The sequence below is a fragment of the Marmota monax genome, unplaced genomic scaffold (assembly GCF_021218885.2).
Source record: "Marmota monax isolate L192 unplaced genomic scaffold, Marmota_monax_Labrador192_F-V1.1 WCK01_AAM20220418_F8-fsc00022, whole genome shotgun sequence".
NCBI classification, from domain to species: domain Eukaryota; kingdom Metazoa; phylum Chordata; class Mammalia; order Rodentia; family Sciuridae; genus Marmota; species Marmota monax.
In genome coordinates this window covers 27,494,176-27,521,244 of record NW_026695215.1, presented here as the reverse complement: position 1 = coordinate 27,521,244, position 27,069 = coordinate 27,494,176, and the positions used below count along the sequence as shown (strand labels likewise).

The window sequence follows — 27,069 nt, the reverse complement described above, 5'->3', positions numbered from 1 at the left end:
CTTATTTTTTTTTTAATCATCTATATTGTTTTTGACAAGTGCTATAAAGAATTGCATGTAGCAGGACAACACTTTCTTAGACCCAGCCCTGTCTGGGCCTTTGGTCTCACTATGTACAAGTGAGAGGAGAGAGTGAGGACAAAGAAGGGCTTCTCAACAAAGGAGGGGTCCTCTCTGCATGACGCCATGAGGAGTCTGCAAGAAAGTATGGCAGATGCCTGGGCACTGGGGAATATAGCAAAGACTCATACAGGGCAAGATGCTTGAGCTAGGGTTCTAAGCAAAGGATCTTGTAAACAGAGATTAGAGCATGAGCTGATAAATGTGGGGCCAGGCAAGGAGCCTCAGGAATCCCTGTCTGCAGGCAATTCAGGAAGAGGAAACTGCCTAGACAGAGGAGCTTTGAGGGGTGCAGGTAAGCACACCAGAGTGGGGTGGTAACCCTGGGAGTGCTGTCGAAGGACATCACCCTTGCACTTCCTTGTGGGAAGATTAAGCACCTAGCTCAATGTGGTCTGTACAAGTCTTCTCATGTGTAGTTGAGGTTGTGGCTGCATATATATGGCTTTATATATATAGGAAAGCCATATATATAAAGATATATGTATGTGTGTATACACACACACACACACATATCTTGTCAATGGACCTTTTTATTATTTTTTAATTAATTTATTTATATGCAGTGCTGAGAATCGAAATCAGTGCCTCACACATGCCAGACAAGCGTTCTATTACTGAGCCACAACTCCAGCCCAAGCCGAGCCTTTTTAAAGCATGCTTTCTGAGTGACATGTCTGAGGGCTGTCCCTTGTGTCTCTGACCCCACACTTCAGAATTCTTCTCCTGGACATTTATCTGTCAGTGGACCAGGATGCCTGGCAGGCCCCAAGTTTATTGCAGTGGGTCTTGTCTCCTATGCCCAGTGTGTTGACAACTACTATGACAGAGAACCTGATTCCCTAACCAACCAACCTCAGTCTGTTGGTCATTCAGTCCACAAACATTTACTTAGCCCTGCTCTGGGTGGGCCCTGTGCCAGATTCTTAGGACTCAGTGGTAACAGTGTGGAAGAAAGCCAGACAGTCCATTATTCTTCGGAATGGTTCTTCTTCCCTTTTCTTCTGCCGTGGTTTGCTTTGGCCTTACCAGCCCTCATTCATCTCTCCTTCTGGGAGGATCACTACCTTTCCCCCTACCACAAACACATACATGTGCACATTCAAGTTCCCATTATTTTGAGTATGATAGATGGAGTTTTGTATGTGAGATCACTTGTTTGAATCCTTTAGATTTCAATAGATTTGCAATTATAAGATGTAGGTAGTGTTCTGAGAGATTTGTTCTTTTGTCATTTCTAGTACCTAGCACTGCTGGACTCTAGACCAGTGCTGTGGGTCCTTTGTCCAACATAGCATTCTTTGGCCATTGAAACATCCCTGCCCAAGAGCTAACACAGTGCTCAGAGCTAAGTGCCCACAGGATGAGTCCATGGATGAGTTGTGGTAAGAAAGTTTTGAGGGCTGGGGTTGTGGCTCAAGCAGTAGCGCTCGCCTGGCATGCGTGGGGCGCTGGGTTCGATCCTCAGCACCACATAAAAAAAAAAGATGTTGTGTCTACTGAAAATTAAAAAATAAATATTAAAAAAAAATAATTCTCTCTTTCTCTCTCTCTCTCTCTCAAAAAAAAAAGTTTTGACTCTTTCTATTTTATTCAGAGCTAAAACTGAAGACAAGCAATGATCCCCAATCACAATTTTATTTTATCATTTTTGAGTAACAGATAAGTTTTCTTTGTTCTTATATAAAAGCATGAAAAGTAAGAAGGATATTGCTAGTAACATTTTTTTATCTAGTTTAAATTTTTAAAAAGCAGCAGCTCAGGAGGCAGAGCCAAGAGGATCACAAATTCAAAGCCAGCCTCAGCAACTTAGCAAGGGCCTAAGCAACTCAGCAAGACCCTATCTCTAAATAAAATATTTTATAAGGGCTATGGATATGGCTCAGTGGTAAAGCGCCCTTGGGTTCAGTCCCCAGTACAAAAAAAAGAAAAAAAAAAATTAAATCAATGGGGCTGGGGTTGTGGCTCAGCGGTAGAGCACTTGCCTAGCATGTGTGAGGCACTGGGTTTAATCCTCAGCACCACATAAAAATAAACAAAATAAAGGTATTGTGCTCAATTATAACTAAAAAAATATTTTAAAAAATTAAATCAAGGGTTGTAGTTCAGTGGTAGAGCGCTCGCCTAGCACGTGCGAGGCACTGGGTTCAATCCTCATCACCACATAAAAAATAAGTAAATAAAATAAAGGCATTGTGTCCAACTACACCTAAAAAATAAATATTTAAAAAAATAAATCATGAAACCTTGATTTCTGGATAAAGAGATTTTGCTTGCTTGTTTTTTTTGTTGTTGTTGTTGTTGTTTTTGTGTGTGTGTGGCACTGAAGATTGAACCCAGGGGCACTCTACCATTAAGCTACTTCCCCAGCCTTTTATTTTTTTTTAATTCTTAAAAATTATTTTTTGTAGTTGTAGATGGACAACACGCCTTTATTTTATTTATTTTTATATGTGGTGCTAAGTATCAAACCCAGGGCTTCAGACATGCTAGGCAAGTGCTCTGCCACTGAGCTACAGGCCCAGACCACCAGCCTTTTATTTTTTAAGATACGGTCTCACTAAGTTGCCTAGACTTCTCTCAAACTTGTGATCCTCCTGCCTCAGTCTCTGAAGTAGCAGGAATTACTGCATGTGCCATTGTGCCTGGCTAGATAATTTTTTTTTATTTTGGGGGACAGGAGGGTCCCCCAAATAGACTATAGACATGGTTTTTGCTTTCTATTGACTCCCTTTGGGAATGGGTAGAGGAAGTCAAGAGGTTTCCATGCCAGGTAGAATTTTTCTGGAAGTCTCAAACAGCAGGTTCTAGAATGCTTCATACACTGGGGTATTTGTAGGTCTAGCCCAGTACCCAAAGTACAGTAGGTATTCAGCCTACTGTATTCATGTAGTATTCATGTATTAGTGATGTAGATAACTAGGTTATCTCGCTAACTGTGCTGTTGGTCCTGTCTCCCTTCCTATAACTAGAGCAAGGCTGGATGTAAAATAGGCTCTTAACCATCTTTGGGGGCTAAGAATGTGTCCTGGAAATCCTCACAGGCAGGTGGAGTTCTGAGTGTCTCTTCAACATTGGGTCTGAAGACTGGGCAGAAATTGTGAGGTTTCTGGGCCAGAGTCCAGGCTTCTGTCCTCTTGGAGGCAGGGGTAGCAGGGCTGGGACCTGGTATATCTATAATCACAAAGGCTTTCAGTTTTCTCTTGACTTATTTTTTACTTCATGTTTGCTGCAGAATTTGGAAGAGAGCTGACACACACAGCACTGTGTCCTTGATAAAGAGCTGTAGTAGTAGAATTTGCAGTAGCTAGAACCTGGGGAAAGCTGGCTCAGCTTTATGCAATTATTTCTGACTCCTGGTTAGAGTTTTCTAGTTTTAGGAGCTTATACACATATACTCACCCTGGATCAGGAAACTGGGACACTACCAAACTTAAAGCTGTGATCTTGTGAGCTCCCAGTGCAGATGTCCTCAAGCTTGGAACTGGGAGGAGAGTAGAGACTCAATGGTTTGGGTTGGATCAGAACTCCACATTTGGGAACCATCATACACCCAGAAGACAGGACCAGGAAATGTAAGCAGAGGGCTAGCTCTGGGACCAAGGCTCCTAAGAAGGCTGTGAAAAAGCGGCTAAGAATTTACCTGATTGGCCAGGTATCCCTTCAAAAAGCTGAACTTATTAGGGTAGTCTGAAGAGATACCTGGTTGGCCTGGAGGCACTATTGAAGGGTGTCCCAGTCACTCCAGATTGGACAGGCCAGGAAGTTCCTCAAGACTCAAATGTTATGTATGCTACAGATCTTGGTGTAGGGATGCACTATAATTTGCCTAAATGTCAGCATCTTGGGTTCAGTCCTGATGATGCCTAAAAATAAAGGGTCCCTAAGATTGGAGTTCTCATTTCTTCAGGTGTCCTAGGTCAGGACTATCTGGAAAGCCTGGGAAGTGATGGCAAGAACACTTCAAGGAGTTGCTGATCTGGGTCTCAGCTCTAGATAGTGACTTTCTGGTCTGGACACCTGCCTACCTTCTCTTCTCTCCTCTTGCCCTTTTGGCCCCCAGCATGTATCCCCACCTATCCTGGCTTCCCCAGGAATCTCCTGCTAATGAGCTGTAACTCGAGTTTGATGTATAAGCAGGGGGAAAGGTATCAGGGCATTGATTGCAAAGCTCTAGCACCTTCTCTTTTACTGGGGTCTAGCTAAATAAATCAGTTCTTTTATGCATTGTAGTAAAACTCAATCTTTGTCTCATTTCCCCTGGGAATTTGTGAATAAATGGTTGAACCAGACTCTTATAAATTATGAATGGTATAAATATGACTAACTCACCTAAAAAAAGCTTTAGCAGGGTCATTTTCTACAAACCTTGCCTAATTACAAATTATTTTTCATCAGTTAATTAAAACAGTCTGTGAAACTTCTGCTTCTTTCAATTAGCAAGTGGGGACTACAACTACATTAAGTTCTAGGAACCCCACCCTCATGGGGTTCTCAATCTGGTGGGGGAAGGCAGCACTGGCCCCAATGCATATGGAAGGAGACCTTAGGGAGGCTCCACACCAGATAGCAAGTTTATAAGGCTCTGTGGAGGCATTCAGCTAGCCCTTTGGAGAACCTATAGGCATGGATGCAGGAAAGTACCTGGCTTGTCAGTGAGCACTCAAGTCTCAGGCAGGACTTACATGCAGCAGGTATGTAGATGAAAATCAAGAGACAAGGCAGATGTGATAAGTAGGGGCCTACTGATTGAAGGCCAAATCAGCCATTAAGGAATTTGGCCACCATGGCCTTCCAGAGGTCTGGGTACCACCTGAAAAAAAAATGTTTATGAATATGTATTTTTCCCCACTGATGTTAAGATCTTGTAAATTGGCCCATGCTTTAGAAAATTCAGAACTTGCACAGATGGAAGCCACAGAAAAACATCTTTGTTTTGGGTCGTAAAATGTCTTCTGGTTAAATATGATTAAGTAAAAGCATCTCATTGTTGAGTCTCTCTACTGAACTAACTAAAAATTATAAGAAGAACAAGAAACAGAAGAAAGAACTCCACCTTCAAAAAAACTAACAAACACCCCTAAACTGAAATATAATGAATAAAGAATGGCTTCCAAGTACAGGAAAATCAGTTCAGGATGAGGGAGGTTCCTAGGCAGGGAAATTTGGTTTTATGGAACCAGGGCAAAGAGCTCGGAGTCCAGAGGCCAAAACAATAACCTCATCTTGGACTGGTTAGCAAAGCAAACATACCTGGTAAATCTTAGAGAGCATCTCTGAATTCTATGTAATGCCAAAGAGTAACTGGGGCTATGAAGTTGCCTAAGGAATTGTGCAGAATTTGGCAGATGGGGAGGGGCAGATCATGGGTTGCCTGCAGTCAGGACAATGGAGAGACAAAGGAAATTCAAATATATTTAATTGGTATCCCTGGAGAAGAGAATAAAATAAGTGGAACACAGAAAGATTCAAAGATACAATAGAAGAAAACTGCATCTGCTGAAATAAAAGAATACATAAGTCTTTAGTCTGAAAGGCCATACTGAATTTTAGGAAAAATAGAGTACTCAATGCAAAAACATATCTTGATGTGCCAGACATGATGGTGTATGCCTGTAATCTCAGCTACTTGGGAGACTGAGGCAGGAGAATCACAATTTTAAGTTCTGTCTAGGCAAGTTGGCAACACCCTGTCTTAAAAGAGTATGTGTGGGGGGCTGTGAATGCAGCTGCCTTTAGTTCCCAGACTGTAAAACAAAACATAAGAAAATCCACATATCTTGTTGAAGTTACCAGACTTCAAAAAGAGTTCTATTGCATCCAGAGGGGAAAAGTTAATATATCTATAAAGGGAGAAAAAACAGGCTGGCCTGGAGTGCTCTCGACTAGAATGACCAGTGATAGAAAAAAGGAATGGACATATTTGCAGAGTTCTCAGGGAAAGATTGTAAACTCATAATTTTATATTCAACCAAACTGTTCAAGTTTAAAGGTCGCACGAAGAAATGTTCAGACATTCAAGTACTCATATTGTATGGTTCCTATGAGTTCTTTCTAAATGAATAAATGAATGAATAAATAAAAAAGACTTCTAGATATAAACTCCACAAGACATAAATGGTAATGATAACCGTAAAACAAAGTACTTAGGCTAAGAGGATTGTATCCACCACTCACTCACCTCTAGGTAAGTCATCTTTCATACAAGGCCCATCACAGGCACCATAGAACAAGAGACATTCAGTCTTCTAAGTTATACTGAGCTCCTGGCATTTGATGCTTCAGCTTTCTTATGCCCACATCCAGCTTTTATGACTCTGGAAAAGCCATGGGATATAAGTGAAAAGGGGATTGAGGGAAGGGCAAAGGTAAATACTACATGAACCACCACTGTATAGCCTTGGATCTCTTTCTAGAGGAGGATGAGCTTGGTCTGAGATGGGCTTGCCTAATTCTGAATGAGACACTCTAATAAGCTGGATGGAGATCATTTGAGGTAGGCCTAAAGGTTTGGTTTTATTCTACATCACAATGACAAGTCCATGGCCTTTGGGCTTAACTGAAGGCAAAGATCTTTCTCATTGATCCTTCCCAAACCTAGTCCTCCAGGATGTTACTACCAATTAATTGGAGTTAGTGAAAAGTTTCCCATCCTTGCTCTGGATTCTGGAGACTGGCTGGCCCTGAAGGAAACCAAAGCCAAATCAGATTATCCTGAGGGATATTCTCAACCTAATAAACCCACTAAGGTCTCAAGGCTGGGGGATGAAGTTCCCAAGGCTTGCTCTTACGGCAGCTTCATCTGTCCTATGTTTGGTGGCAGCAATACTTGTTCCTATTAGGCCCTCTTGCCACATTGTCCCTTGCTGATCCAACTGCTGTCCTATTTTGAACTCTTCCTCAGCAGTAGCATAGCATCCAGAGATCAATGCTTCAACCACATTCTCACTGGCCCAAAGAGACTGGCCTGCAACCTCCTGAGGCTTGTTTGGCAACAGAAAGTTTCTGCCAGATGCTTCAGAGTAGAAAGGATGAGTGAAAGTGGTGTAGGTACCTATACAACACTAATGTTCTTTCATGTGAGTTTGTCAACCTAGGAGTGTGAGCGCTTATATGCCCAAGTGCATTTTTATACACCTGCTGAGGGAGCTGTCACCAGGCCAGCATTCTGCTTTGTCCTTACCTGTATTAAGGAGGAGCTGACTGTCTGGGTTACTCTGGGGTATTTTGGGTCTCAGAAATTTACCCTCAGAGTAGGGCTGCAAATTAAAGGAACTGGGAAGTTAGGAAAGAAAGATGTTATTAGCTTGTTAGGGAGTTCCTCTTGTAGCATGACCTCCTACTCTGCCCAGGAATCCTAGGTGTAGTATCTTCCCTCCACAGCCAACAGGTCATCCCCTACTTCAAGATATTAATGTCACAGGCACTGAGCCCATGCTGCCAGCTTCTTGTCAAATCACAGCTTCCTTCTGAGCCTGAGTGTTATGGAGACACTCATCCCTGTGCTGTTGCCATTAAGGAGCAGATTCTTTTTGTCTCCAGGCAATCAGGAAACATGGTGAAGCCAACCCTTGATGGTATGGGGCCTCCCTGTCACTGACCTAAGTATACTGTCCATGGGGAGGGCTGGGGACAGGAGAGAATCTGATCTGGGCAACCAACAAAGACTTTAAAGACTCTTTTAAAGATCGAGGATTGGGAATTTAAGAAGTTCCTCAGTGGTGGCCTCCAAACTAGGACATGTGTGGCAGAGGGTGGGGAGAGAGGGAACAAGGCAGAGAATATGAAAACTCCTTTTTATATTTATTTTCTAGCTCATCCTTTAAAACTTTTATATTTGGGGAGGTGTTTTATTAATAGTAGAAATGTATGTAATTAGTAGATAAATATTCATATATTAGAGATGCATGTTTTATTGACAGGGGCACACCATTGAAGAGGCACAAGGCCTCTGGCCAGAAGGCTGGGTAAAGAAATATTTTTCTTGCATAAAAACTGGAATTTTTTATGGGGCTGGGGATGTGGCTCAAGCGGTAGCGCGCTCGCCTGGCATGCGTGCGGCCCGGGTTCGATCCTCAGCACCACATACAAACAAAGATGTTGTGTCCGCCGAAAACTAAAAAATAAATATTTAAAAAAAAATTCTCTCTCTCTCTCTCTCTCTCTCTCTCTCTCTCTCTCTCTCCTCTCTCTCTCTCTCTCTCTAAAAAAAAAAAAAAAACTGGAATTTTTTTCTAAGTCAATTTCTGAATTTCCACATCCATTCCCAAGAGAGGAGCTTCAGAATATAGGAGCTGGATCTGACATCCATCTTTCCACAGCTTCTGTTTCTCTACCTGTGTGTGCAGGGACCACTGGGGATAGCCCCAAAGGAAAGAGTCCTCTCACAGCATCTGCCCAGCCATAATTGCCTATTACATAAAGGTCATCCATGAATTTATCAAAACCTTGTTTGAAGCTATAGGGTTCTTCCAGCTGCTCTGACTTAGAGAAACGGTTTTTATAAGTTCACTACCCACCTCCTGGTGACCAAAGACAGCTTATTAATGTGAATCATTTATCTTTGAAATGTTCAACTGCAGATGGTAGGGGGTACTCTCTAGAATGTTTCTGTGAGGAGCTCATTTCCTTCTGGACCATCCCCCAACTACCCCTTCCCCACCCTCCTAGCTCCACACTTCCCTGTTTTTCCTTCTAGTCTGCTTCAACCCTAATAGGCCCTGAAGGTAGCTACCATAGCAGATTCAACCTGCTTCCCTCTGTGGATTACAGCTCCATCCCTGCCCTTACCTGGTATCTAGAGCATCTTTTACTTACTAGAGCTTGTGAGCCTCATGTCTTTTCCTGGGTGTTTCTGACTATTGTAGTCTAGTACTATACTGAATTATAGTCTAGTACTGTAGTCTAGTCTAGTACTATTGTAGTCCCAGTACTAGTCATGATATGGGAGGTACTGAAGATTGGTGAGAGAAGTTGACTGAATTTGCTGTACTCCTTTTCCTGCAGCCTTCCTGTGACCAGGGTGACCCTTCCCTGGCAAACCATGGTCTCTAAGCCATTAATAACCCTAATTGTTGAAAAGAAGAAAAACTGGTAGAAATCATGGAATTTCTTTTATTTCCTTTCTCTTCCTTTCCTTTTTCAGTGTTGGAGAATTAACCCAGGGCCTCATGCATGCTGGGCAAACATTCTATCACTGAGCCACACTCCTAACCCAAAATCAGGGAATTTCTATGTCCTCTATCTTTCGTGGCCACCTTTAAAAAAAGTTTGTCTCTTTTTTTGGGGGGGGGGTACCAGGGATTGAACTCAGGGGCACTCAACCACTGAGCCACATCCCCAGCCCTATTTTTGTATTTTTACTTAGAGACGGGGTCTCACTGAGCTGCTTAGCACCTCGCTTTTGCTGAGACTGGCTTTGAACTCCTAATCCTCCTGCCTCAGCCTTCAGAGCTTCTGGGATTACAAGGGTGTACCACCATGCCCAGCTAACAAAGTTTATCTCTTGATAAGGTATTCTCAGTTTCCTTTTTGACTTCCAGCCACTCCTTAATCTTCACTCTTCTTCCTTCTCCCCCAGTCTCCTTCTCCCTATATCTTTTCTGCTTTATGCCAGTGTCCCTTTCCCCATCCTTTTATACCATCTTTACCCAGCCCTCCCCAAGTAATAGGATTCCCTGAGGCTCCTAGAAGGAACAGTGGCCTCAAGGGGCTTCACTGCTAAATCCATGACCACCAGACTAAGTCTTTTCTAGGATGAAGCCTATAGACACCTCCCTCTCCTTTTCCCTGCTCCCTCCTTTCTTCTGCTCAGCAGCCATATTATCCTGGAGACGTTTGTGTGTGCCCCTTAAGGAGGGCCTCCTACAGGGCTTACCTCTTCCCTCTTCATGCTGTTCCTATCACCCTGGCTCACATGAGATTTGTTCCCAGTCATGACCCCTGAGATCCACCATGGTGGACCTTTTGTACAGCAGGAGAGGAATCTGGCTCCTCCCCAGATGTACTGGATTGGGACCTTTATGATGTATGGCCCTCATGGATGTGTAGATTCATCATGGCTCATGACATCATTGGACGCTGTCCCTCACAGAAACTTCTCTACCTGTGGGGTTATTTTCTTTTGTCCTCCTTTCCCTGACTGCCCTGTTTCTGGAATCTCCTCTATTCCCATAAACATTGGTGCTCCCCACAGGTTTTCCTGGACTACTGCTTTGTGGGTGATCTATATTCCTGAATTACTGTGATCTGAACCCTTAATTCTCCCAGATAAAAATCTCTAGACTGGTCTGAACTGAACCCCTGAATTGTGACCCTTCCTATGTCTCTTGCCTCCATCCTTATTTTACACAACCAAACCTAAACTTGTGATTTTGCTCTTAAGCTCCCATCCACCAATTGCCTTCTCTCCCTGGGTTCCCTATTTCAGTTAAAAAGAACACTCCTCCCTGGAATTCAAGCCAAAATACCCCTGCTGTACCCTCCCTTCCTCTCATCCTGTGGACTATCTGCTGGACTATTGCCTTATCCTCACACAATTCCCTCCCTCTATTATCTTCTTCTCCTTGGCATAGAGCAAACACCCTCCTGTTTGGAAACCTTAGAGACCCTGCTGTCTTGGCCCTTCTCATTTTAACTTTGAGCTTCTCAATTCATTCAGGTAGTTCAACACATATTATTGCTGGGAACTGTTCTAGGTGTTGGAAATAGCAGTGATTTATATCTGCCACAACTGCCATGTACAGCCACCTAGATGAAGCATTCTCTAACATGACTCTTGGACTTTTCCTATGTTCTACTCTCTGCCTAACTTGCTCTTTCACAACAGGAAAAATAGCCCATCTTTTGAGACCTAGTATAGATGTCTTCTCATCCAGAAGCTGTCTGAAGCTTCTGTCTTCCCCCAGAACATGCAGCAATGTGTTTTGCAGAGATTTGTTTGCACATCTGTTTTTAATCTAAACTGGAGGCTCCCAGAGGACTTGATCTGTATTTGTTCTAAATTTTTATTTTAATTAAATATTGAATTGGTGTTTATCAAGAATATAAGAACATTTGTAAAATATGTATACAATGTAAAGAATAACATTACAAGGAACACCTGGGGATCCAACTCCTCTTGTAAGAGATATGAAGTCTTTATACCATAAATACCTGGAACTAAACCAAGCATCAGAAAATGTTTCTGAATGACTAAAGGTCTGAATGAATTAATTTATTAATACTTGTCACTGGAGTCATGACCCATGAGATCCACCATAGTGGACCCTTTATACAGTAGGAAGGAATCTGGCTCCTCCCCAGATGTACTGGATTTGGACAGGGCTTGGGCATTTATGATGTATGGATGTGTAGCATTTACCAAGCAACATAAATACAGTAGCAATTTTTTCTGCAAGTCTCTCAGTTGCAGAGCAAGCTCCAGGTAAAGTGGTTATAACTGAATGATGTCACTGCCCTTTTTTAGGCCCACTTCATGAGTTCACTATACTGTTCACACATCTTTTTGTTCATTTTGATATGTCCACTGAGTATCCTCAGTGCAAGCACAGTGCTGGGTCCCTGGAATACAATGGGGAGCAAAACAGTCAGAGATTTCTTCCTAGGGAGCTTCTATTTAAGTAACTCTTTAAAAAAAGAAAAAAAGAATCCAAAGAACCTAAATTATGGTGCTTCCCACCCCTCTAAAGCTATACTGTGCTTTCCTAAAGGTAGTGTGGGACCGTGGTTAAGGATATGGACTGAAGACTTGAATGTTAGGTTGCCAGCCCTACCACTTATGAGTCATCATGGATTTGCTGGGCCCTTAAGGAAGGCCTCCTACAGGGTTTACCTCTTCTCTCTTCATGCTGTTCCTAGAAGGAACACCTGGAACCACCCTGGCTTTGTAGCAATTTCCTTGTCTGTAACAAGAGCAAAATGGATTCCACACCATGAATTTGCTGCGAGACATAAAGGCATTAGTATGTGAAGAGTGGCTAGTGATGAGTGGCTCACAGTGAGGGCTCAGTATCATCACTGTTATTGTTAGCAGAGAATTCTCTGTGGTAGGGGAGACTTGCAGCCTGCAGCCTAGGAGGACCCTACTATTGTTGCTACAGTTTTCTCTCACATAGAGTTAGTTCTAGAGAGGGACTGAGTGCCATGCCAGGAACTTGCCATATTTCCTCAGCTCTAAAACATTTTGAGCCATGTATTACTGTTCTGAGCCATGATGGATCTATATTCCATCCATTCAGAATATACAAATTGAGCATCCAGTTTGTGCCAAGCCCTGGCTCTGGATAAAACATCTCCAAAAAGACTATACTATGATGCAGCATTGAAATAAAAAAATCACCATGTACACAGAAGATTGCCTGTCACTTACAAGCAACACAAATAGAGTAGCAATGGCTAAATTTTTCAGAAGTCCTTGAGGAGCTTGGAGAGAGGGTTATAGCCCTGTTACATGTAATAAAAGGCTGTTAGTAGCTTCTGATTAGCCTTCAAAGGCTACTTTTAAATTCCAGCCACAAATAATTTAAGTAAAAAATTAAACTATTGCTGGGCATGGTGGCACACACCTGTAGTTCCAGCAACTCAAGAGGCTGAGACAGAAGGATTCCAAGTTCAAAGACAGCCTCAGCAATTTAGCAAGGCCCTAAGCAACTTAGTAAGACCCTGTCTCAAAAAATGAAAAGGGTTGGGGTGTGACTCAGTGGTAAGTACTTCTGGGTTCAATTTCCAGTACCCCGCCCCCCAAAAAAAGGAGGAGAAGGAAGAGAGAAAGAAAGAAGGAAGGAAGGAAGGAAGAAAGGAAGGAAGGAAAGGAGGGAGGTGGGAGAGAGGGAAAGGAAAGGAAGGGAGGAAGAAAGAAAGAAAAGGAAAGAAAGAAAGGCAGGAAGGAAGGAAGAAAGAAGCTATTAATTTAACCACATGGGAAACATTTCTTTTGGATATGTAGAAATTAGTCTACTGAAAGGCCCTAGAGGATCCCCCAGGTTCTGAGTGTGGGCCAGAGATGCTATGGCCATCACTATTCCAGGTTTCCTAGCTGGTGGCAAAGATGGCTCAGAGGGTTTAGGCTCAAACTCTTAATGTTTTACCAAGAATGCTGCTGGTTGATGAAAGGAATTTTCAATGGACACTTAGTGTTTCTTTTTTCCAGAAGAGTCTGTATCAGACTGAGGATATATTTCTCCAGTCCTGGTTTCTTGTAAGGGAAGAAGGACTTCAGAGGATCTTGGGGTGGGCCTCCCCATGTGGGCTTCTCATCTTCCCTCTGAAATGGCTTGTCATAGGGTGCTCTACCAGTTAGCTTCTGTGTCTTTTTGGTGAGCAGATGGTCTTCACATACTGAATCTTTTCTACCAAAGTCCTCAGGGACTGGGGCCACTGGGGCAAAAGGGGTTAGGACTCGCTCCTCCATAGGCAGCCACAGCTAGGCCACTTTAGTGCCTCTAAGAAAGTCTGTCCTGGCTCCTGGGTGCCAGCAGCTGCTCAAATGAATACAGCACAATGTAATATGCAAGGTCTCGGGAACAATAGAAAGTATTGCCTTTGACTTTTTGTGCTCAGCCTCATTTAAATTGGAAAAGAGGAAAATTGGCAGAAATGAACGTAAGTTGGGTTAAAGCAGAAGGAATATAGTAGTTCCTCATGACACTACTCAACTGTACTAGCTCCTTTGCAGCTGGGCCAAGTTGAAATGGACATGGTTATTAGGTACATTGAGCCTCCCTCAGTGGTTTTTCAAGGGCTGGATCTCAAACCCCACCCAGCCTTGCACCAGTGGAAAAATATTTCATCCTGTTTTGATAGACTTGGTCTGGCATCAGGCTTGCTGGAGAGCTCTTTAAAAGTTCCTTTGAAAACAGACAAACCAGGGTGTTGGCATCAACTTGGAGCATCTTAAAAATGCAGACCTTACCCTAGACTCACTGAATCAGAATCTGCTCTTTATCAGGAGGTAAAATGGGGCACTCATGATCCTGCCATGTGGCCTGGTGCTAAGGGTTCAAGTGAGAGATGCTTGTCAAGTCTCAGTACAGGGTACAGCAAATGGTGGCTGTGATGATATCACTGGGCAGAAGAAGGGTGGTGATGGGTATTGGCGGGTTCACTAGCTTGGTAGATGCCTCTGCAGGTTGCTTCTCTAAGGTTTGTCTCTAACAATTATTTTCAATGTCATTTCAGTGTTTCCCGGAGACTGGACCCCAAGGAGCCCCTGGGTAGCCAGAGAGCAGCTTCCCCAACCCCAAAGCAAGCTTCTGCTACTACTCCTGGCCATGAGAGCCCCCGGGAGACAAAGGCACAGGAGGTTGATGGTCCCAGCAGGACGCTGCAGGTAGACAGCAGGACGCAGAGATCCAGGCGGTCCCCCTCAGTGTCACCGGACAGAGGCAGCACCCCTACATCACCCTACTCCGTCCCCCAGATTGCCCCCCTTCCCAGCAGCACCTTGTGCCCTATATGCAAGACCTCGGACCTCACGTCGACCCCCAGCCAGCCAAACTTCAACACCTGCACCCAGTGTCACAACAAGGTCTGCAACCAGTGTGGGTTCAACCCTAACCCTCATCTCACCCAGGTAACCACTGCGCCGGCTCCCCACCTACCCACATCTCATTATGATGCCTTCCCTGATTCCCTTCCTCTCTTTCGCCAACTGTCTTTTTCTGGTTATTTCCCTCAGCATCAGCATATTTGTTCTCCTGACTGGCGAGGGGTGGTCCTGGCTCCAAGATGTGGCAGCAGAGAAAAAAACCTGGCCCTATATCTTAAGAGGGATCTCTACACCCTGAAAGTGTGAGCAGAGTCCTAGAGTAGAAGATGCTTTCTTATTTGGTCCAAGTTCAGTCTGTAAAAATGCCCTTGGAAAAGACCAAAGACCGTCTTATGGGCAACTTCATCCAGTGGTTGCTCATCTGGAAAAGGCTATGAGCAGCTGGAGAACCCAAAGAGAGGCAATAGTCCTGGCCCTGGGCCTGCTTTTCTCCTTAACAGCAGGCCTGGAGGTGGGTGCTGATGAGGGGAGCCAGCTTTTAAGGGAGGCAGGAAACTGCCTTCCAGCTGGGCTCTGGGAAGCTCCTCCTCTGGACTTCAGTTCCAATTATCAGGGAGCCTGAGGTAGTAGAGCAAATACCCATTCCCAGAGCGGAAACGAAGGCTGGAGGGGACAAGCCTTCACAAAGAATGTCATTGTACTCTCACCAAGAGGTTACTGTAGGATCTTTTCTGAGAGTTTGGCCTCTTTTTTTTTTTTTTCCCCTGGAGGACTCTAGGTCCACAGCCTTATCCTTGCTTTGTTCAGGACTCTGAATTGCTGTAGGATGCCTTGCAAATCCCTTGGAAACTCTCATTCATGATCTCGGGGCTTGGGTGCTCCAATGTATCAACTGAGCTGGGGCCATCCCTTTGAAATGAACTGAGTAGGTTTGCTGGCTTCCTATCAATTCTCTGATGTAAACCATAGAAGTCTCTGATTTTCCCTGCAAGTCTTTGCCCTTGGACAGGATAGAGAGTGGCTAACTGCAGGCATCCACATGAGCACCTCTGGGATTTTCAGCAACTGGAACCATTTGGACCATGTGAGAGGGGGGCTGAGTGAGAATAATTGTTCACAGGTCAGGCTCTATATATGTCATGAGGTGCTGTGGGCGTGGGATGTGTGGTTTGTGAGAGATAAGTGCGAGGTTCCAAGGAAGGAGCTGTTGGTGTGGGGAGATGATTCAGTACATTTGGAGTTGCTCCTGGAGTATGGAGGCTTCCTGAGGAGGCGTGCATGTTCGTGATTATTGCATCTGTGATTAGAAACAGGCCCATCCCTACAGTGATAAGTTAGGTAAGTGTTTGCTGTTCAGTATTGAGAACAATGTGATTAAGGCTAACAAAGCTCACCTATGTGTTCCCACCAGCAAGAAGCCAGAAGTACATTTCTCACAGAAACAGGGAGGCTTGGCAGGTGACCCATGCCCCTGTGAGGAACCCCTCCTTGTGCTGGCCTCACCCCTCTGTGTTCCAGATACCCTTAGATGCTCACTTGTGCCACAGCCCCTGATGGAGTGGGTGGAGTTCAAGAGAGAGCCAAACAGGGTGGCACAAATCTCCTGGTGAGCATCCCAGCCCTCACCATACCACAGCCTCTGTCTCCAGGCTCCCCCAAACCCAGCACCTTCAGTGAGGTGGGAAGGGAGCCAACTTTTGGCTGTGCCTGGAAAAACAGCTGAGTAGGAGGACCTTGGAGATACTCAGTCCATCTGCCTTGTTGTACTGGGAGGAAACCAAGACTCAAGGCCAGGAGAAAAAGAGTGCTCCAACTTACTTCAGATTCACAGTTCTCAGTCAAGTAATTCAAGCAAATTCTGGGCTGGACAAATGAAATCGTTCTTTATGTGAGATTTCTTAAGGCTTTAGCATTCTCAGGGACTTTAGGAGCTCTATAACAGAGCTAAAGTTGGCAACCGTTCCCAGACTTGTTTTCACAGAGCCTGTTAGGGGCTGCTGTTCCATGGCACTTAGTTTAGGAAATGCTGACTTAGTTCATTCTTCATGTTCACACCTGGTAGATGCCCTGTTCTGTCATGGTCTCCAGGCACACTTTTATGTTTCCAGAGTTGGCTTTCAGTGGTGTTCCTGTCAAGGAAAACTCTGCTTGCACATTTTCCTGAGGCGCAGCAAAGTATAATTTGCAAGGCAGTGAAGTTGCCCTTTATCTGCTAAGAGCAGACTCAGCTCCCTCGTCATGTGATGAGAAAACAAATTTGCAGGTTTTGCTCACATACATGCTGTTAGACTGTCCTGGGCATTATATCTATTTTGGACACTTTAACTTGATATTATGTCAACCAAGAAGGCTTTTCTAGGATTGCCCTGGTGTCTCTGGACTGAGCTCTCATCTGGCCTGAGGTTCTGTGCATGTGTAAGGGATTGGTTCTGAAGTCAGGTACACCTGGGTGGCAGGGGATCAGAGCGATCAGCTTTTTCAAGAAATCAACTACATCACCCACTTTGAAGTTACTTTCTAGGAGGGCCCAATTGGAGTAGAAAAGGGTAGGGCACTGCCAGCTCCAGCACACAGGCACCGCAGATGCTAGCCATAGGGGTGCATCATGGAGACCCTATCTGGGGTGGGGAGTATACCTAGAACTGCTAGTATGGGAATGCTAAGCCCTAGTCGAGCAGACCTGGCAGCTTGGGTTCTTTGTCCAGCAGGATACTTTGCTTTCCACTGTATAGAGGGAGATACCTAGCAGTTCCAGAGAGAAATGAGGGCCATACAAGTGGCATGGAGGGTTTCACAACCTTTCTGAGACCACTAATGAAGTTCCTTTTGGGTCTTTGGATATGTGACCATGGAAAATGGAGTGTTTCTTATATGTGTTACAAGCAGAGACTCACTTGCTAGTGTGTGACTCATATTGCTGCATAGATCAGGAGTAGGATAGAACTATTTTGTAAGACCTGGGGATGTAGCTCAGTGATAGAGCACTTGCCTTCCAAGTGCTGGATTCTATCACCAGTGCTGGGGAAAAAAATGAGTACATAAATTAAAGAACTGTTGTGTGAATTGCTGTATGGAGATCAATGAGTAGAATGCAGGGCAAGAACTTGGCACTACTAGGCAGTGGTCACCATGACTCAGTGTTCTTATATCTCATGGCAGCTGTCAAGGTCTTGTTACTTTAGGAGGTACTATAGAAACAGGAGATGAGAATTACCCACAGGTAAACAGCCAATCCGGCTAAAAGCAGTGTCGACAACCTGGAATTACTGTTTTCCTGGCCTGTAGGCCCAAGCTTCTTCTGTCAGCTCGAAGGCTGTTGGTTGGCTGCTGTACTCTTACAGACATGATGCTCACTATTGTGTCTGTGCCAAGATTGGCAGGTTCTTGAACCTCTGCAGAAAGGAGGAGGTCTGCCATGAATTTTGATGGGTTTCTGAGTGAACGAAGCACATTAAGACTGTATGGTAGGGGCTGAGTTTGTGGCTCAGCAGTGGAGCACTCGCCTCACACGTACATGGCCCTGGATTCGATCCTCAGCACCACATAAAAAATAAATACATGAAATAGAGGTATTGTGTCTAACTACAACTGAAAAATAAATGTAAAAAAAAAAAAAAGACTTCATGGTAGCCAGGTGTGGTGATGCATACCTATAATCTCAGCTACTGGGAAGCCTGAGGCAAGAGGGTCCCAAGTTCCAGGCCTGCCTTGGCAACTTAGTGAGATCTTATCTCAAAATAAAAAATAAAAAGGACTGGGGTTATATCTCAGTGGTAGAGTGCCCCTGGGTTCAATCCCTAGTACCGCCTCCCCACACACAAAGACTGCATAGAAATTGGTGAAGGAGCTCAGAGCATGCTCCCTATTTACAGCCAAAGGAACTTCGAGTCTTAGGAAGTCTTGGCTTATTCTGGATCATTCTGGAGCAAAAGAGCTGGCAACCCAGAATCAATGGCTCGGTCTCCAGTTTTCTTTCATGTTCTCCCATCCATGGCCCACTGTCACTCAGGCTGAGGCTGGTCTGTAATTAATGGAGCTGAGCCAGCCATTTTTCTTGGTGGAACCTGTGTCTTTCTGGATTTCTCCAGTTCTGGTAGCTCAGGCAGGTAAATAATTTCTCCTCTTTGAAACCACACAGCAAAAGACTAGAGAGTTTCTTTTGGGAATCTGCACATTTCTTATCACTCACGAGAGACCTCCCTCTGACATCAGGAGGCCAGAGGTGTTATTATTCAGTGCCCAGTGATAAGGAAGAAGCAGGCAAAGTTCTCCTATTCTGTTCCTCATGTGGGGTTTGAGCAAGTACTTGTATTCCTGAATATCAGAATTCTCTGAAGGAAAAACAGAAGTCCAAGGGCTGGCCTCAGTAGCTTTGCTGATGCCCTTTGCCAGTTCAGGCCTGCTAGTCCACTTCTCCAGTCTTCAGAGAATTATATTTGGGCCAGCCACTCCTTTTTGCAACCAGGAAGTAGGCTCTTGCTGTTGTTGTCAGGACTATTCTGGTAGCTGGGGGTAGGAGATAAGGCGTGGGCAAACACCAGCTGGGCAGAGGATGGGAAGGCGAGGTGGGGTAGGTAGTGGGCTGGGAGTGAGCTGCAGGAGACTGTGAGCAGAGACCTGGGGTTAGCACAGCCTACTTCTGTTGGCCTCAGAGCCTCCTGTCTCAGAGCCACCCACAGCACATCCCAGTATGGGACTCCTAGATGAGTCTGTTCTTGCCCTCAGAGCAGCAACCAGGAATGAGTACTGTGCAAAGATATGGCTGCTTGTATATCTAGGCTGAGTCCTCTCAGAGCACTACCTGAAGGGGGCCCACAGTCTGTATCTGGGAGACTCATGCTTTGCCCCAGTGGCAGGCAGCATCCCCAACCTGCCAGGTCCAGCAGTCCATCTGTTCCCATGCCTCTTGCTCTAGTCAGACTTACAAGCCCCTCTAAGAAAACTGCTAGAGTCTTCCCTAACCTGTTCCAAGGTTTGGACTCCACTGAGACCATACCAGGGATGTTTAACCCACCGTGCTTCCTACCTCTACCCTCATGGTAAGCCTCCAGCAGAGGCAGTTATCCAAGCTGAGTGGTATGGAGACAGAAGAGAGCCAACACATGGCTATGTGCCTTTCTCTCTACTGCCAGCATCCTACTCCTTTCCAGCAAGGGACAGTGTACCAGATGGCCTGGGGGTGGTGCTTTGAGTTCATCACAGATTTCCTCTGCCCCTTCCTGGCCACACTGCTACTTGGGCCACTGAAGATTGAGGAGCAGGTGTTAGAAGGATGTGGGACCTGCAGTGTGTTGAGGAGAGACAAATTTGTCCTTTTCCTTATCTTCCCAGGAGGAGGTATCTGTACTTGTACCCAACCTTCCCTTCCCTTCCCCCAAATAAAATGGGAGTGGACCTCCAGGTGGCAGGCCCTTCAGGAAGCTTTTGACCCACTTTATGTCTAATCTTTAGGCAGTTTGCCATAGAGTAGCCACTTTGACCCAAACAAATTTTCAGTCAATAGGGAAATGCCCTCAAAACCTCAGCTAGCTCTGAGACAGCCATCCTTGCTGCTAGTTCACGCCCTTATATGTGTCCCCAGGTTGACTATGTTCCCAAGAGACAGGACCTTGGGCTATTTGCTTGAACTACTATCGGGTGAGGCTAGAGCCACTGGGAATATGTGAAAAAGACAACTATGCTGGAGTAGTTTGGTGAGTAGAACCATCAGGCATGAAACTCTGCTTTGTAGCTGTAAAAGAGGCTATACATTCAAATGAGAATGAATGTGGAATTAATTCAGAACAAAAAATATGAAAGTTTATTCCTAAAACTCTTGTTTTTATATGTGAGAGCAAAGGAAAGACAATGAAAAGGGAATGAAGATAGTAGAGAAATAAGTAAATAAAGTATGGGTGGAAAGAAAAGGAAGAAGGTACAAGAGGGAAAAGGCAGTATAGGGAGGTGAGAGAGAAAAAGCCAGAGGCAGAAGGAAGCATAGGATAAGAAAATCTTAGTAAAGCAACCATTTTGGGGCTGGTAACATTTTTTTTAAGATGGACACAATACCTTTATTTTATTTTATTTATGTGGTGCTGAGGATCGAACCCAGGGCCTCACAGGCTGGTAACCTCTTGGTTTTGCTATTTCTTCTGTCAGGCTTTCACCTACTTGTACCTCCCTCCACAAATGCCTTTTGAGTCCTTTGGTCAGCCAGGAAATGTCTTGACACAGGAGAAATAGGCAGAAGTGAAGCAGACATGCTGCTCAGCTGTGTGGAAACTTCAGGCCAGTGCAGGAGGCAGCCCTTCCACCAGTAACCACATAAGCGAACACACAGCCACTCCTGGGGAGGTCTAAGAGCGGGTGAGTTGGTGCAATACTGAGAGGAGACTCTTGGGTGTTTCTCCAAGGAGGGGCCATTAGACTGTAGAGCCAGGTCTAGGACAGCTGAGATGCCACAAACCAGGACCAGAGGACATGCAGATTCTTCTGGATCTGCTGAGGTCTCCAGATGCCATCTCAAGGGTTTTGAAAAGTGGCAGTAAAAAGATCAGATGTGTATTTAAAACCACCACTCTGATGGGACCTTCAAATAGCCAAAATAATCTTAAAAAAGAACAAAGTTAAAGGACTCACACATCCTGATTCAAAACTTACTACAAAGCTATAGTAATCAAGAGTGTGATACTGACATAAAGGCAGACCTACAGGGCTGGGGTTGTGGCTCAGTGGTAGAGCACTTGCCTGGTACATGTGAGGCACTGGGTTTGATCCTTAGCACCACATAATAAATAAATAAATAAATAAAGGTATTGTGTCCGCCCACAACTAAAAAAAAAAAGACAGACATACAGATCAATGGAATACACTACAGAGTATAGAAATAAGCTTCACATATATGATCAAATGATTTTGACATGAGTATCATGATCTTTCAACAGGGAAACACAAAAGGCTCTGGAAAAGCTGGATACCCACAAGCAAAAGAATAAAATTTGGCCCTTACTTTATACCAACTATATATAAAAATTCCAAATGAACCAAAAATCTAAACATAAGAGCTGAACTAAAAGTTCTTAGAAGAAAACATAGGGAAAAACTTTATGACATTGGATTGTACATGGATTTCTTGGATATGACATCAAAGGAACAGGCAATAAAAGAAAAATAGACAAATAGAACTTTGTAAAAAATTTTTTAAATTTACTTTTTGGTTGTAGTTGTACACAGTACCTTCATTTTATTTATTTATTTTTATGTGGTGCTAAGGATCGAACCCAGGTCCTCGCACGTGCTAGGCGAGCATTCTGCCGCTGAGTCAGAACTCCAGCACAGGACTTTGTAAAAATTTAAAATATTTGTGTATCAGAAGTAGAAAAGAGGCTGGGCGGGACTGGGGTTGCGGCTCAGTGATAGAGCGTTTGCCTTGCACGTGTGAGGCACTGGGTTCCATCCTCAGCACCACATAAAAATAAATAAATAAAATAAAATAAAAGTATTATATCCATGTACAACTAAAAAAAAAAAAAAAAGAGGCCAGGCATGGTGGTGCACACCTGTAATCCCAGTGGCTTGGGAGGCTGAAGCAGGAGGATTATGAATTCAAAGCTAGCCTCAGCAACTTAGTGAGGCCCTAAGCAACTGAGACCTGTCTCTAAATAAAATACAAAACAGGGGGGCTGGGGTTGTGGCTCAGTGGTAGAACGCTCACCTGACATGTGTGAGGCACTGGGTTTAATCCTCAGCACCACATAAAAAAATAAATAAACAAAACAAAGGTATTGTGTCCATCTACAACTAAAAAATTTTTTTAAAAAATTCAAAAAAGGACTAGGGATGTGGTTCAGTGGTTAAGTGCCCCTGGGTTCAATTCCCAGTACCCCCTCCCAAAAAAAGTAGAAAGGAAACCCACAGATTGGGAGAGAATGTTTGTAAATTATATATCTAATAAAGGATTGATATCCAGAATAAAGAGAGAGGTCCTATAATTCAGCAACAAAGACACCAGGAGCTCATCAGAAGAGCTCTCAATGCCTTGCTGGTAAAACAACACAGTATAATCAGGTGGACTTTCCCCCCACCCCCAACATCAAATTATTTTAAAAAAATTTTTAAACCTACAGAGAAGTTGAAAATATTATACAAGGAATACCCACAAATCTACCACATCCATATATAGTTAACTCATTACTCTCTTGGTTTTATCATATCCTCTGTCTCCATTTTATCTTTTTGTTGAATTTTGAAGTATTTTTTAGATATCAGTATACTTCCCACCAACTACTTCAATAAGCATATCATTAGCTGGAGTTCAGTTTTCATTTAAGGTCGTTTTTTAGATAAATCTTGCATATAATGAAATGTACAGAGCTTAAATATACCATTCAGTGAGTTTTGAGAAGGTAATCAAGTGGGTCAGCCCTATGAGAATTGCGGGTCATCTGCAGTAACAATGTGAGTAGGTTCAGTGGAAGCCTGGGAGAAAAAGGCCAAGGACTTTTGAGAAGGAGAGGCCAGAATGAAGGGGTCTGGAGGGAAACAGAAGCCAAGAGGGGAGAAGAGCAGGGTGGGATAGCATAGCTAAGTGTTCCCAGAATTTTAAAGAGAGGTTGAGGTAAGTCCAGGCAGTGTAGCCTCTGGATAGTGGGACTAGGCACCAAGAGGAGCATGTATGGGGAGGGTGTGGGGAAGTTGGCTGATCCTGAACAGGGTGTATTACTTGGCGTAGTGGAGAGGCTAGGTGAGAGCAGAGGCTGTCCAGAGCAGTGTAGAAGGAGTTGAGGAATATGGGGAGGTGGAGAGGCAGATATGACCAGAGACCAGTGAATGGATGAAGAGTCTCCCTTTGTGGAATTCCAGGCCAATGAGGCCTTCCAGCTTCATGGAGCAATTGGGTTTCACCCCACTGCACAATTCCTAGCCTCAGAGATGGGGCAGGTTTCTAAGGTCTCCCTCAGAACCCTGGATTGACACAGGCCATGCCCAGCTAGTACAGCTCTGGATGAATGTGTCCCCGCCCTTTAAGAAGGTTACTTGTGGTGCTTGCTACATGTCTGAAATCAGGCAACTGATAGGTAAAGCAAATTATTTGTGAGGTGAGACAGCAGATACAGGGTGATGTGTCCAGGGTTTTGGGAGTTTGAGGGTCCAGTCATTCCCTCTGGCCTGCCCTAGTTTTCAGGGGCCGCAGGGGATGGTGGGGGGTGGGTTGTGCATTCTGTTGAGACCTGGCCAATGACTCATAGCCCAGAAGGACATGGAATCATACTGGCCAGCAGAGCCCTCCCAGGAGCCTCTGGATTAGGCACCAGCAGGGAAGGTTCCTTTATGAGCTGTTTCTGCGATGTTTCAACTTGTACCAAAATGGAAAGCATGAATGTGGCATCAAGTGTGATGTCAGTGCTGAGTGATCTGACACACTGAATGCCTGCTCTCCCAGGGAGGGCTGGGGCTCAGAGGTAAGCTGCTGTTCTTCACAAGAAGGAAGGATGAGTGATGTATATCAGCAATACTCCTTCCTTGCTGGTAGGAGCAGGAGGGAGGGAGTGGGAAAATAACCTGTTACTGCTGGGGCTTTCAGAACTTTCTAGTAGCCTTCTGACAGTGAAAAAGACTACCCTGGGAGCATCCTATCCAGATATGGCAAGTGAAGCTGAATCCCACTGTCTGAAGCTGCTAGTGTCCCCGCCAGGAGGGAAGATATAGAATCCTTCCCAGTACTGCGTCTACTCTCCTCCCTGCCTCAAAGCCTAATGGAAAGAACAGAAGGGAGTGACCACTGCAGAAATTACTCATGGCTGCTCATTCATCTTCAGGTTTACAGAGGCCCTGGCCTGGTCCCTAACTTCTGGTCCATTGGTGGACTCCTTAGCTGACCTTCTGTGTATTAAATAGTTTGACTGAGGGGGCTGGAGTTGTGGCTCAGTGGTAGAGCACTCTCCTAGCATGTGCGAAGCCCTGGGTTCGATCCTCAGCACCACATACAAATAGAGGTATTGTGTGCAATTACAACTAAAAAATAAATAAATTAAAAAAAAATAGTTTGACTGAGGGAGCAACTGGGAATAAGAAAGACTCTTCTCCAGGAGAAAGTTCTCTCAGAGCCACAGAGCCCACTGGACCCAGCCTTTCCAAACTCCAAAAGGCTCTTGGCAGAGTGGGCAGGGACACTACTTAAGTAGGGCCACATAAGTCACATTCACATGGCTTCTGCTTCTTCTGCCTCCTAGGACACCTCTTGACCTTGTATATCACACAGAGCTTTCCCATCCTTATTGCCACCCAGGCCCCTACTAAACTAACCCTAGTCCTCCATTAAGGTTCCTGCCAGCCCACTGAGGTGGTGGGATAGGAACAAGGCTCTGACTTCCCAAGGGCAGTTCATTCTTCTTATCTATATGTGTGTCTGTGTGTGTGTTCATGTGCACACACAGATAAACAGAATGAACTGTCCTTGGGAAGTTCCACTTTTTTCTTCTTTTTGGCGGTACTGGCATTAAACCAAGGCTACTTTATCACTGAGCTACACCCCCCAGCCCTTTTTATTTTATATTTTGAGACAGGGACTCACTAAAAGTTGTCAAGGCTAGCTTCAAATTTGCAATCCTGCTGGCATGATAACAGCTACTGTCTGTGAGAGCCATCCACATCAGTATAGCTCAGGAAAATACCCCTAGCTCCACCTCTGGATCCTGGGAAATTAGGCATAAGGCCCACAAAGCTTCTGGCCAAGTGCCACGTCAGGACAGCAGAACCCTAAGAGGTTTTTTGTCATGCTGGTTAGTCCCTCTGATTGGAGAGACAGCCAGCTTGGAAGGTGCCTAGGAGCCACAGGATGTCTCACTGTATAAAACTAAGGAAGACTGTAACTGTTACTGGTCCCAAGGCCAGGGAAATCTGCCATAGGACTGTCCATTTATATACCCAGCCTGCATATCATCTCTCTCTATCCCCCTAGCATGGGGGTAAGGGACCTTGAAATAAGGAAAAAGAGATTGATGGTGGGCCCCTTCAGTAAACTCCTAGGGACTCATAGGGGAAATAAAGAAAGGGAGGTCATGTGAGTTCAGAGAGCTCCCTCAGCCAATGTCCTCCTCAGGAGGGCTTGTGTGCTGGGCCTGTCTGCCTGGGCCTGAGCCTGGGAAGGGCTGGGGGAGGACATAGTCAAGGCTCCTTACCGTCTGGAAGAGGTTGGATAGAAATAGCTGTGCCCATCTGGGAGATGAGTCACTGAGGGGCGTTGCAGCCATTTCTCAAAGAGCTTCTATTTTAGGTGAGATGCCTGTGACACAACCTAGGTGATGGGGGTTGGGGGTGGGGGATTGCTGGGGAAAGAAAGTTTCTAGTGATAAGTCTGGGAGTTTTAGCACATACCTTTGTTCGGCCCTGTCCATGACCCAAGGGAGAGTCACCCCAAAGTCCCAAGACAAGGAGACTTACCTCCCAGGTCCCCCTTCCTTAGGAAGTCTTGCCTTATGTCATGCTGCAGCCCCCAGGTGCATTACAGAAATGAGACCTTGGGTGTGGCTGAGCACCCACTGCAGGAACTGAGTTTTTGGCTACTACCCTGGGCCAGAGGCTGAGGGAAAAAAACCCCCCAGAGTTACTCTCAAGATAAGCAGAGGGACTAGGGATGTAGCTCAGTGGCAGAGTGCATACTTAGTATGCACAAGGCTGTGCACGTGTGTGCACTCATCCAAACACACACACACACACACACACACACACAGATAAGCAGAGTGAACTGCACTTAGAAAGTCCCCTCCCTTTTTTTTAGTAGTGGGGATTGAACTTGAGGATACTTTACCTCTGAACTACACCCCCTAGCCCCCATTCTTTTTTAAATATATTTTTAGTTGTAGATGAACACAATAGTTTTATTTATTTTTATGTAGTGCTGAGGATTGAACCCAGTGCCTCACATGTGCAAGGCAAGTGCTCTACCACTGAGCTACAGCCCAAGTCCCTATCCCAGCTCTTTTAATTTTATATTTTGACTCAAAATCTTCCTAAAAATTGTCAAAGTTGACTTTAAACCTACAATCCTCCTGCCTCAGCCTTCCAAGTAGCTGGAATTATAGGCCTGATGGGAACTCGAACTTTTTTAAAAATTTATTTTTATTTTTAGTTGTTGATGGACATTTATTTTACTCATTTATTTATATGTGGTGCTGAGACTTGAACCCAGTGCCTCACACATGCCAGGCAAGTGCTGCACCACTGAGCCACAACCCCAGCCCAGGAACTCGAACTTTGATGGGAGCAATCCTTTCTTCATGCAGAATGAATTTTCTAGAGGGGTCTTTAGACTGGCTTCTGGGGACTGAAATGTTTTATCTGTGGCTTTCTCTGCCCCAACATAGTCAAAACATTCTTGAGTCCTAAAAAGCACATGGTGAGTTAGCAGTTACCAGCTGGAAGGTTGCTTCCCATCCCAATGTTCTTAGAGTTTCTAAAACCAGGCTTGGTCTTTGGGAGGC

The 27,069-nt window shown here is 44.7% G+C and overlaps 1 protein-coding gene across 1 annotated transcript in view; it reads left to right on the top strand.

The window, feature by feature from the left end:
- Positions 1-27,069, top strand: part of Bsn (bassoon presynaptic cytomatrix protein) — a 104,270-nt gene that overhangs the window by 44,618 nt on the left and 32,583 nt on the right. The window contains exon 2 of the mRNA XM_058574875.1: positions 14,299-14,692. Within this exon, the coding sequence (XP_058430858.1) occupies positions 14,299-14,692 (394 nt within the window). The remainder of the gene's footprint in view (positions 1-14,298; positions 14,693-27,069) is intronic.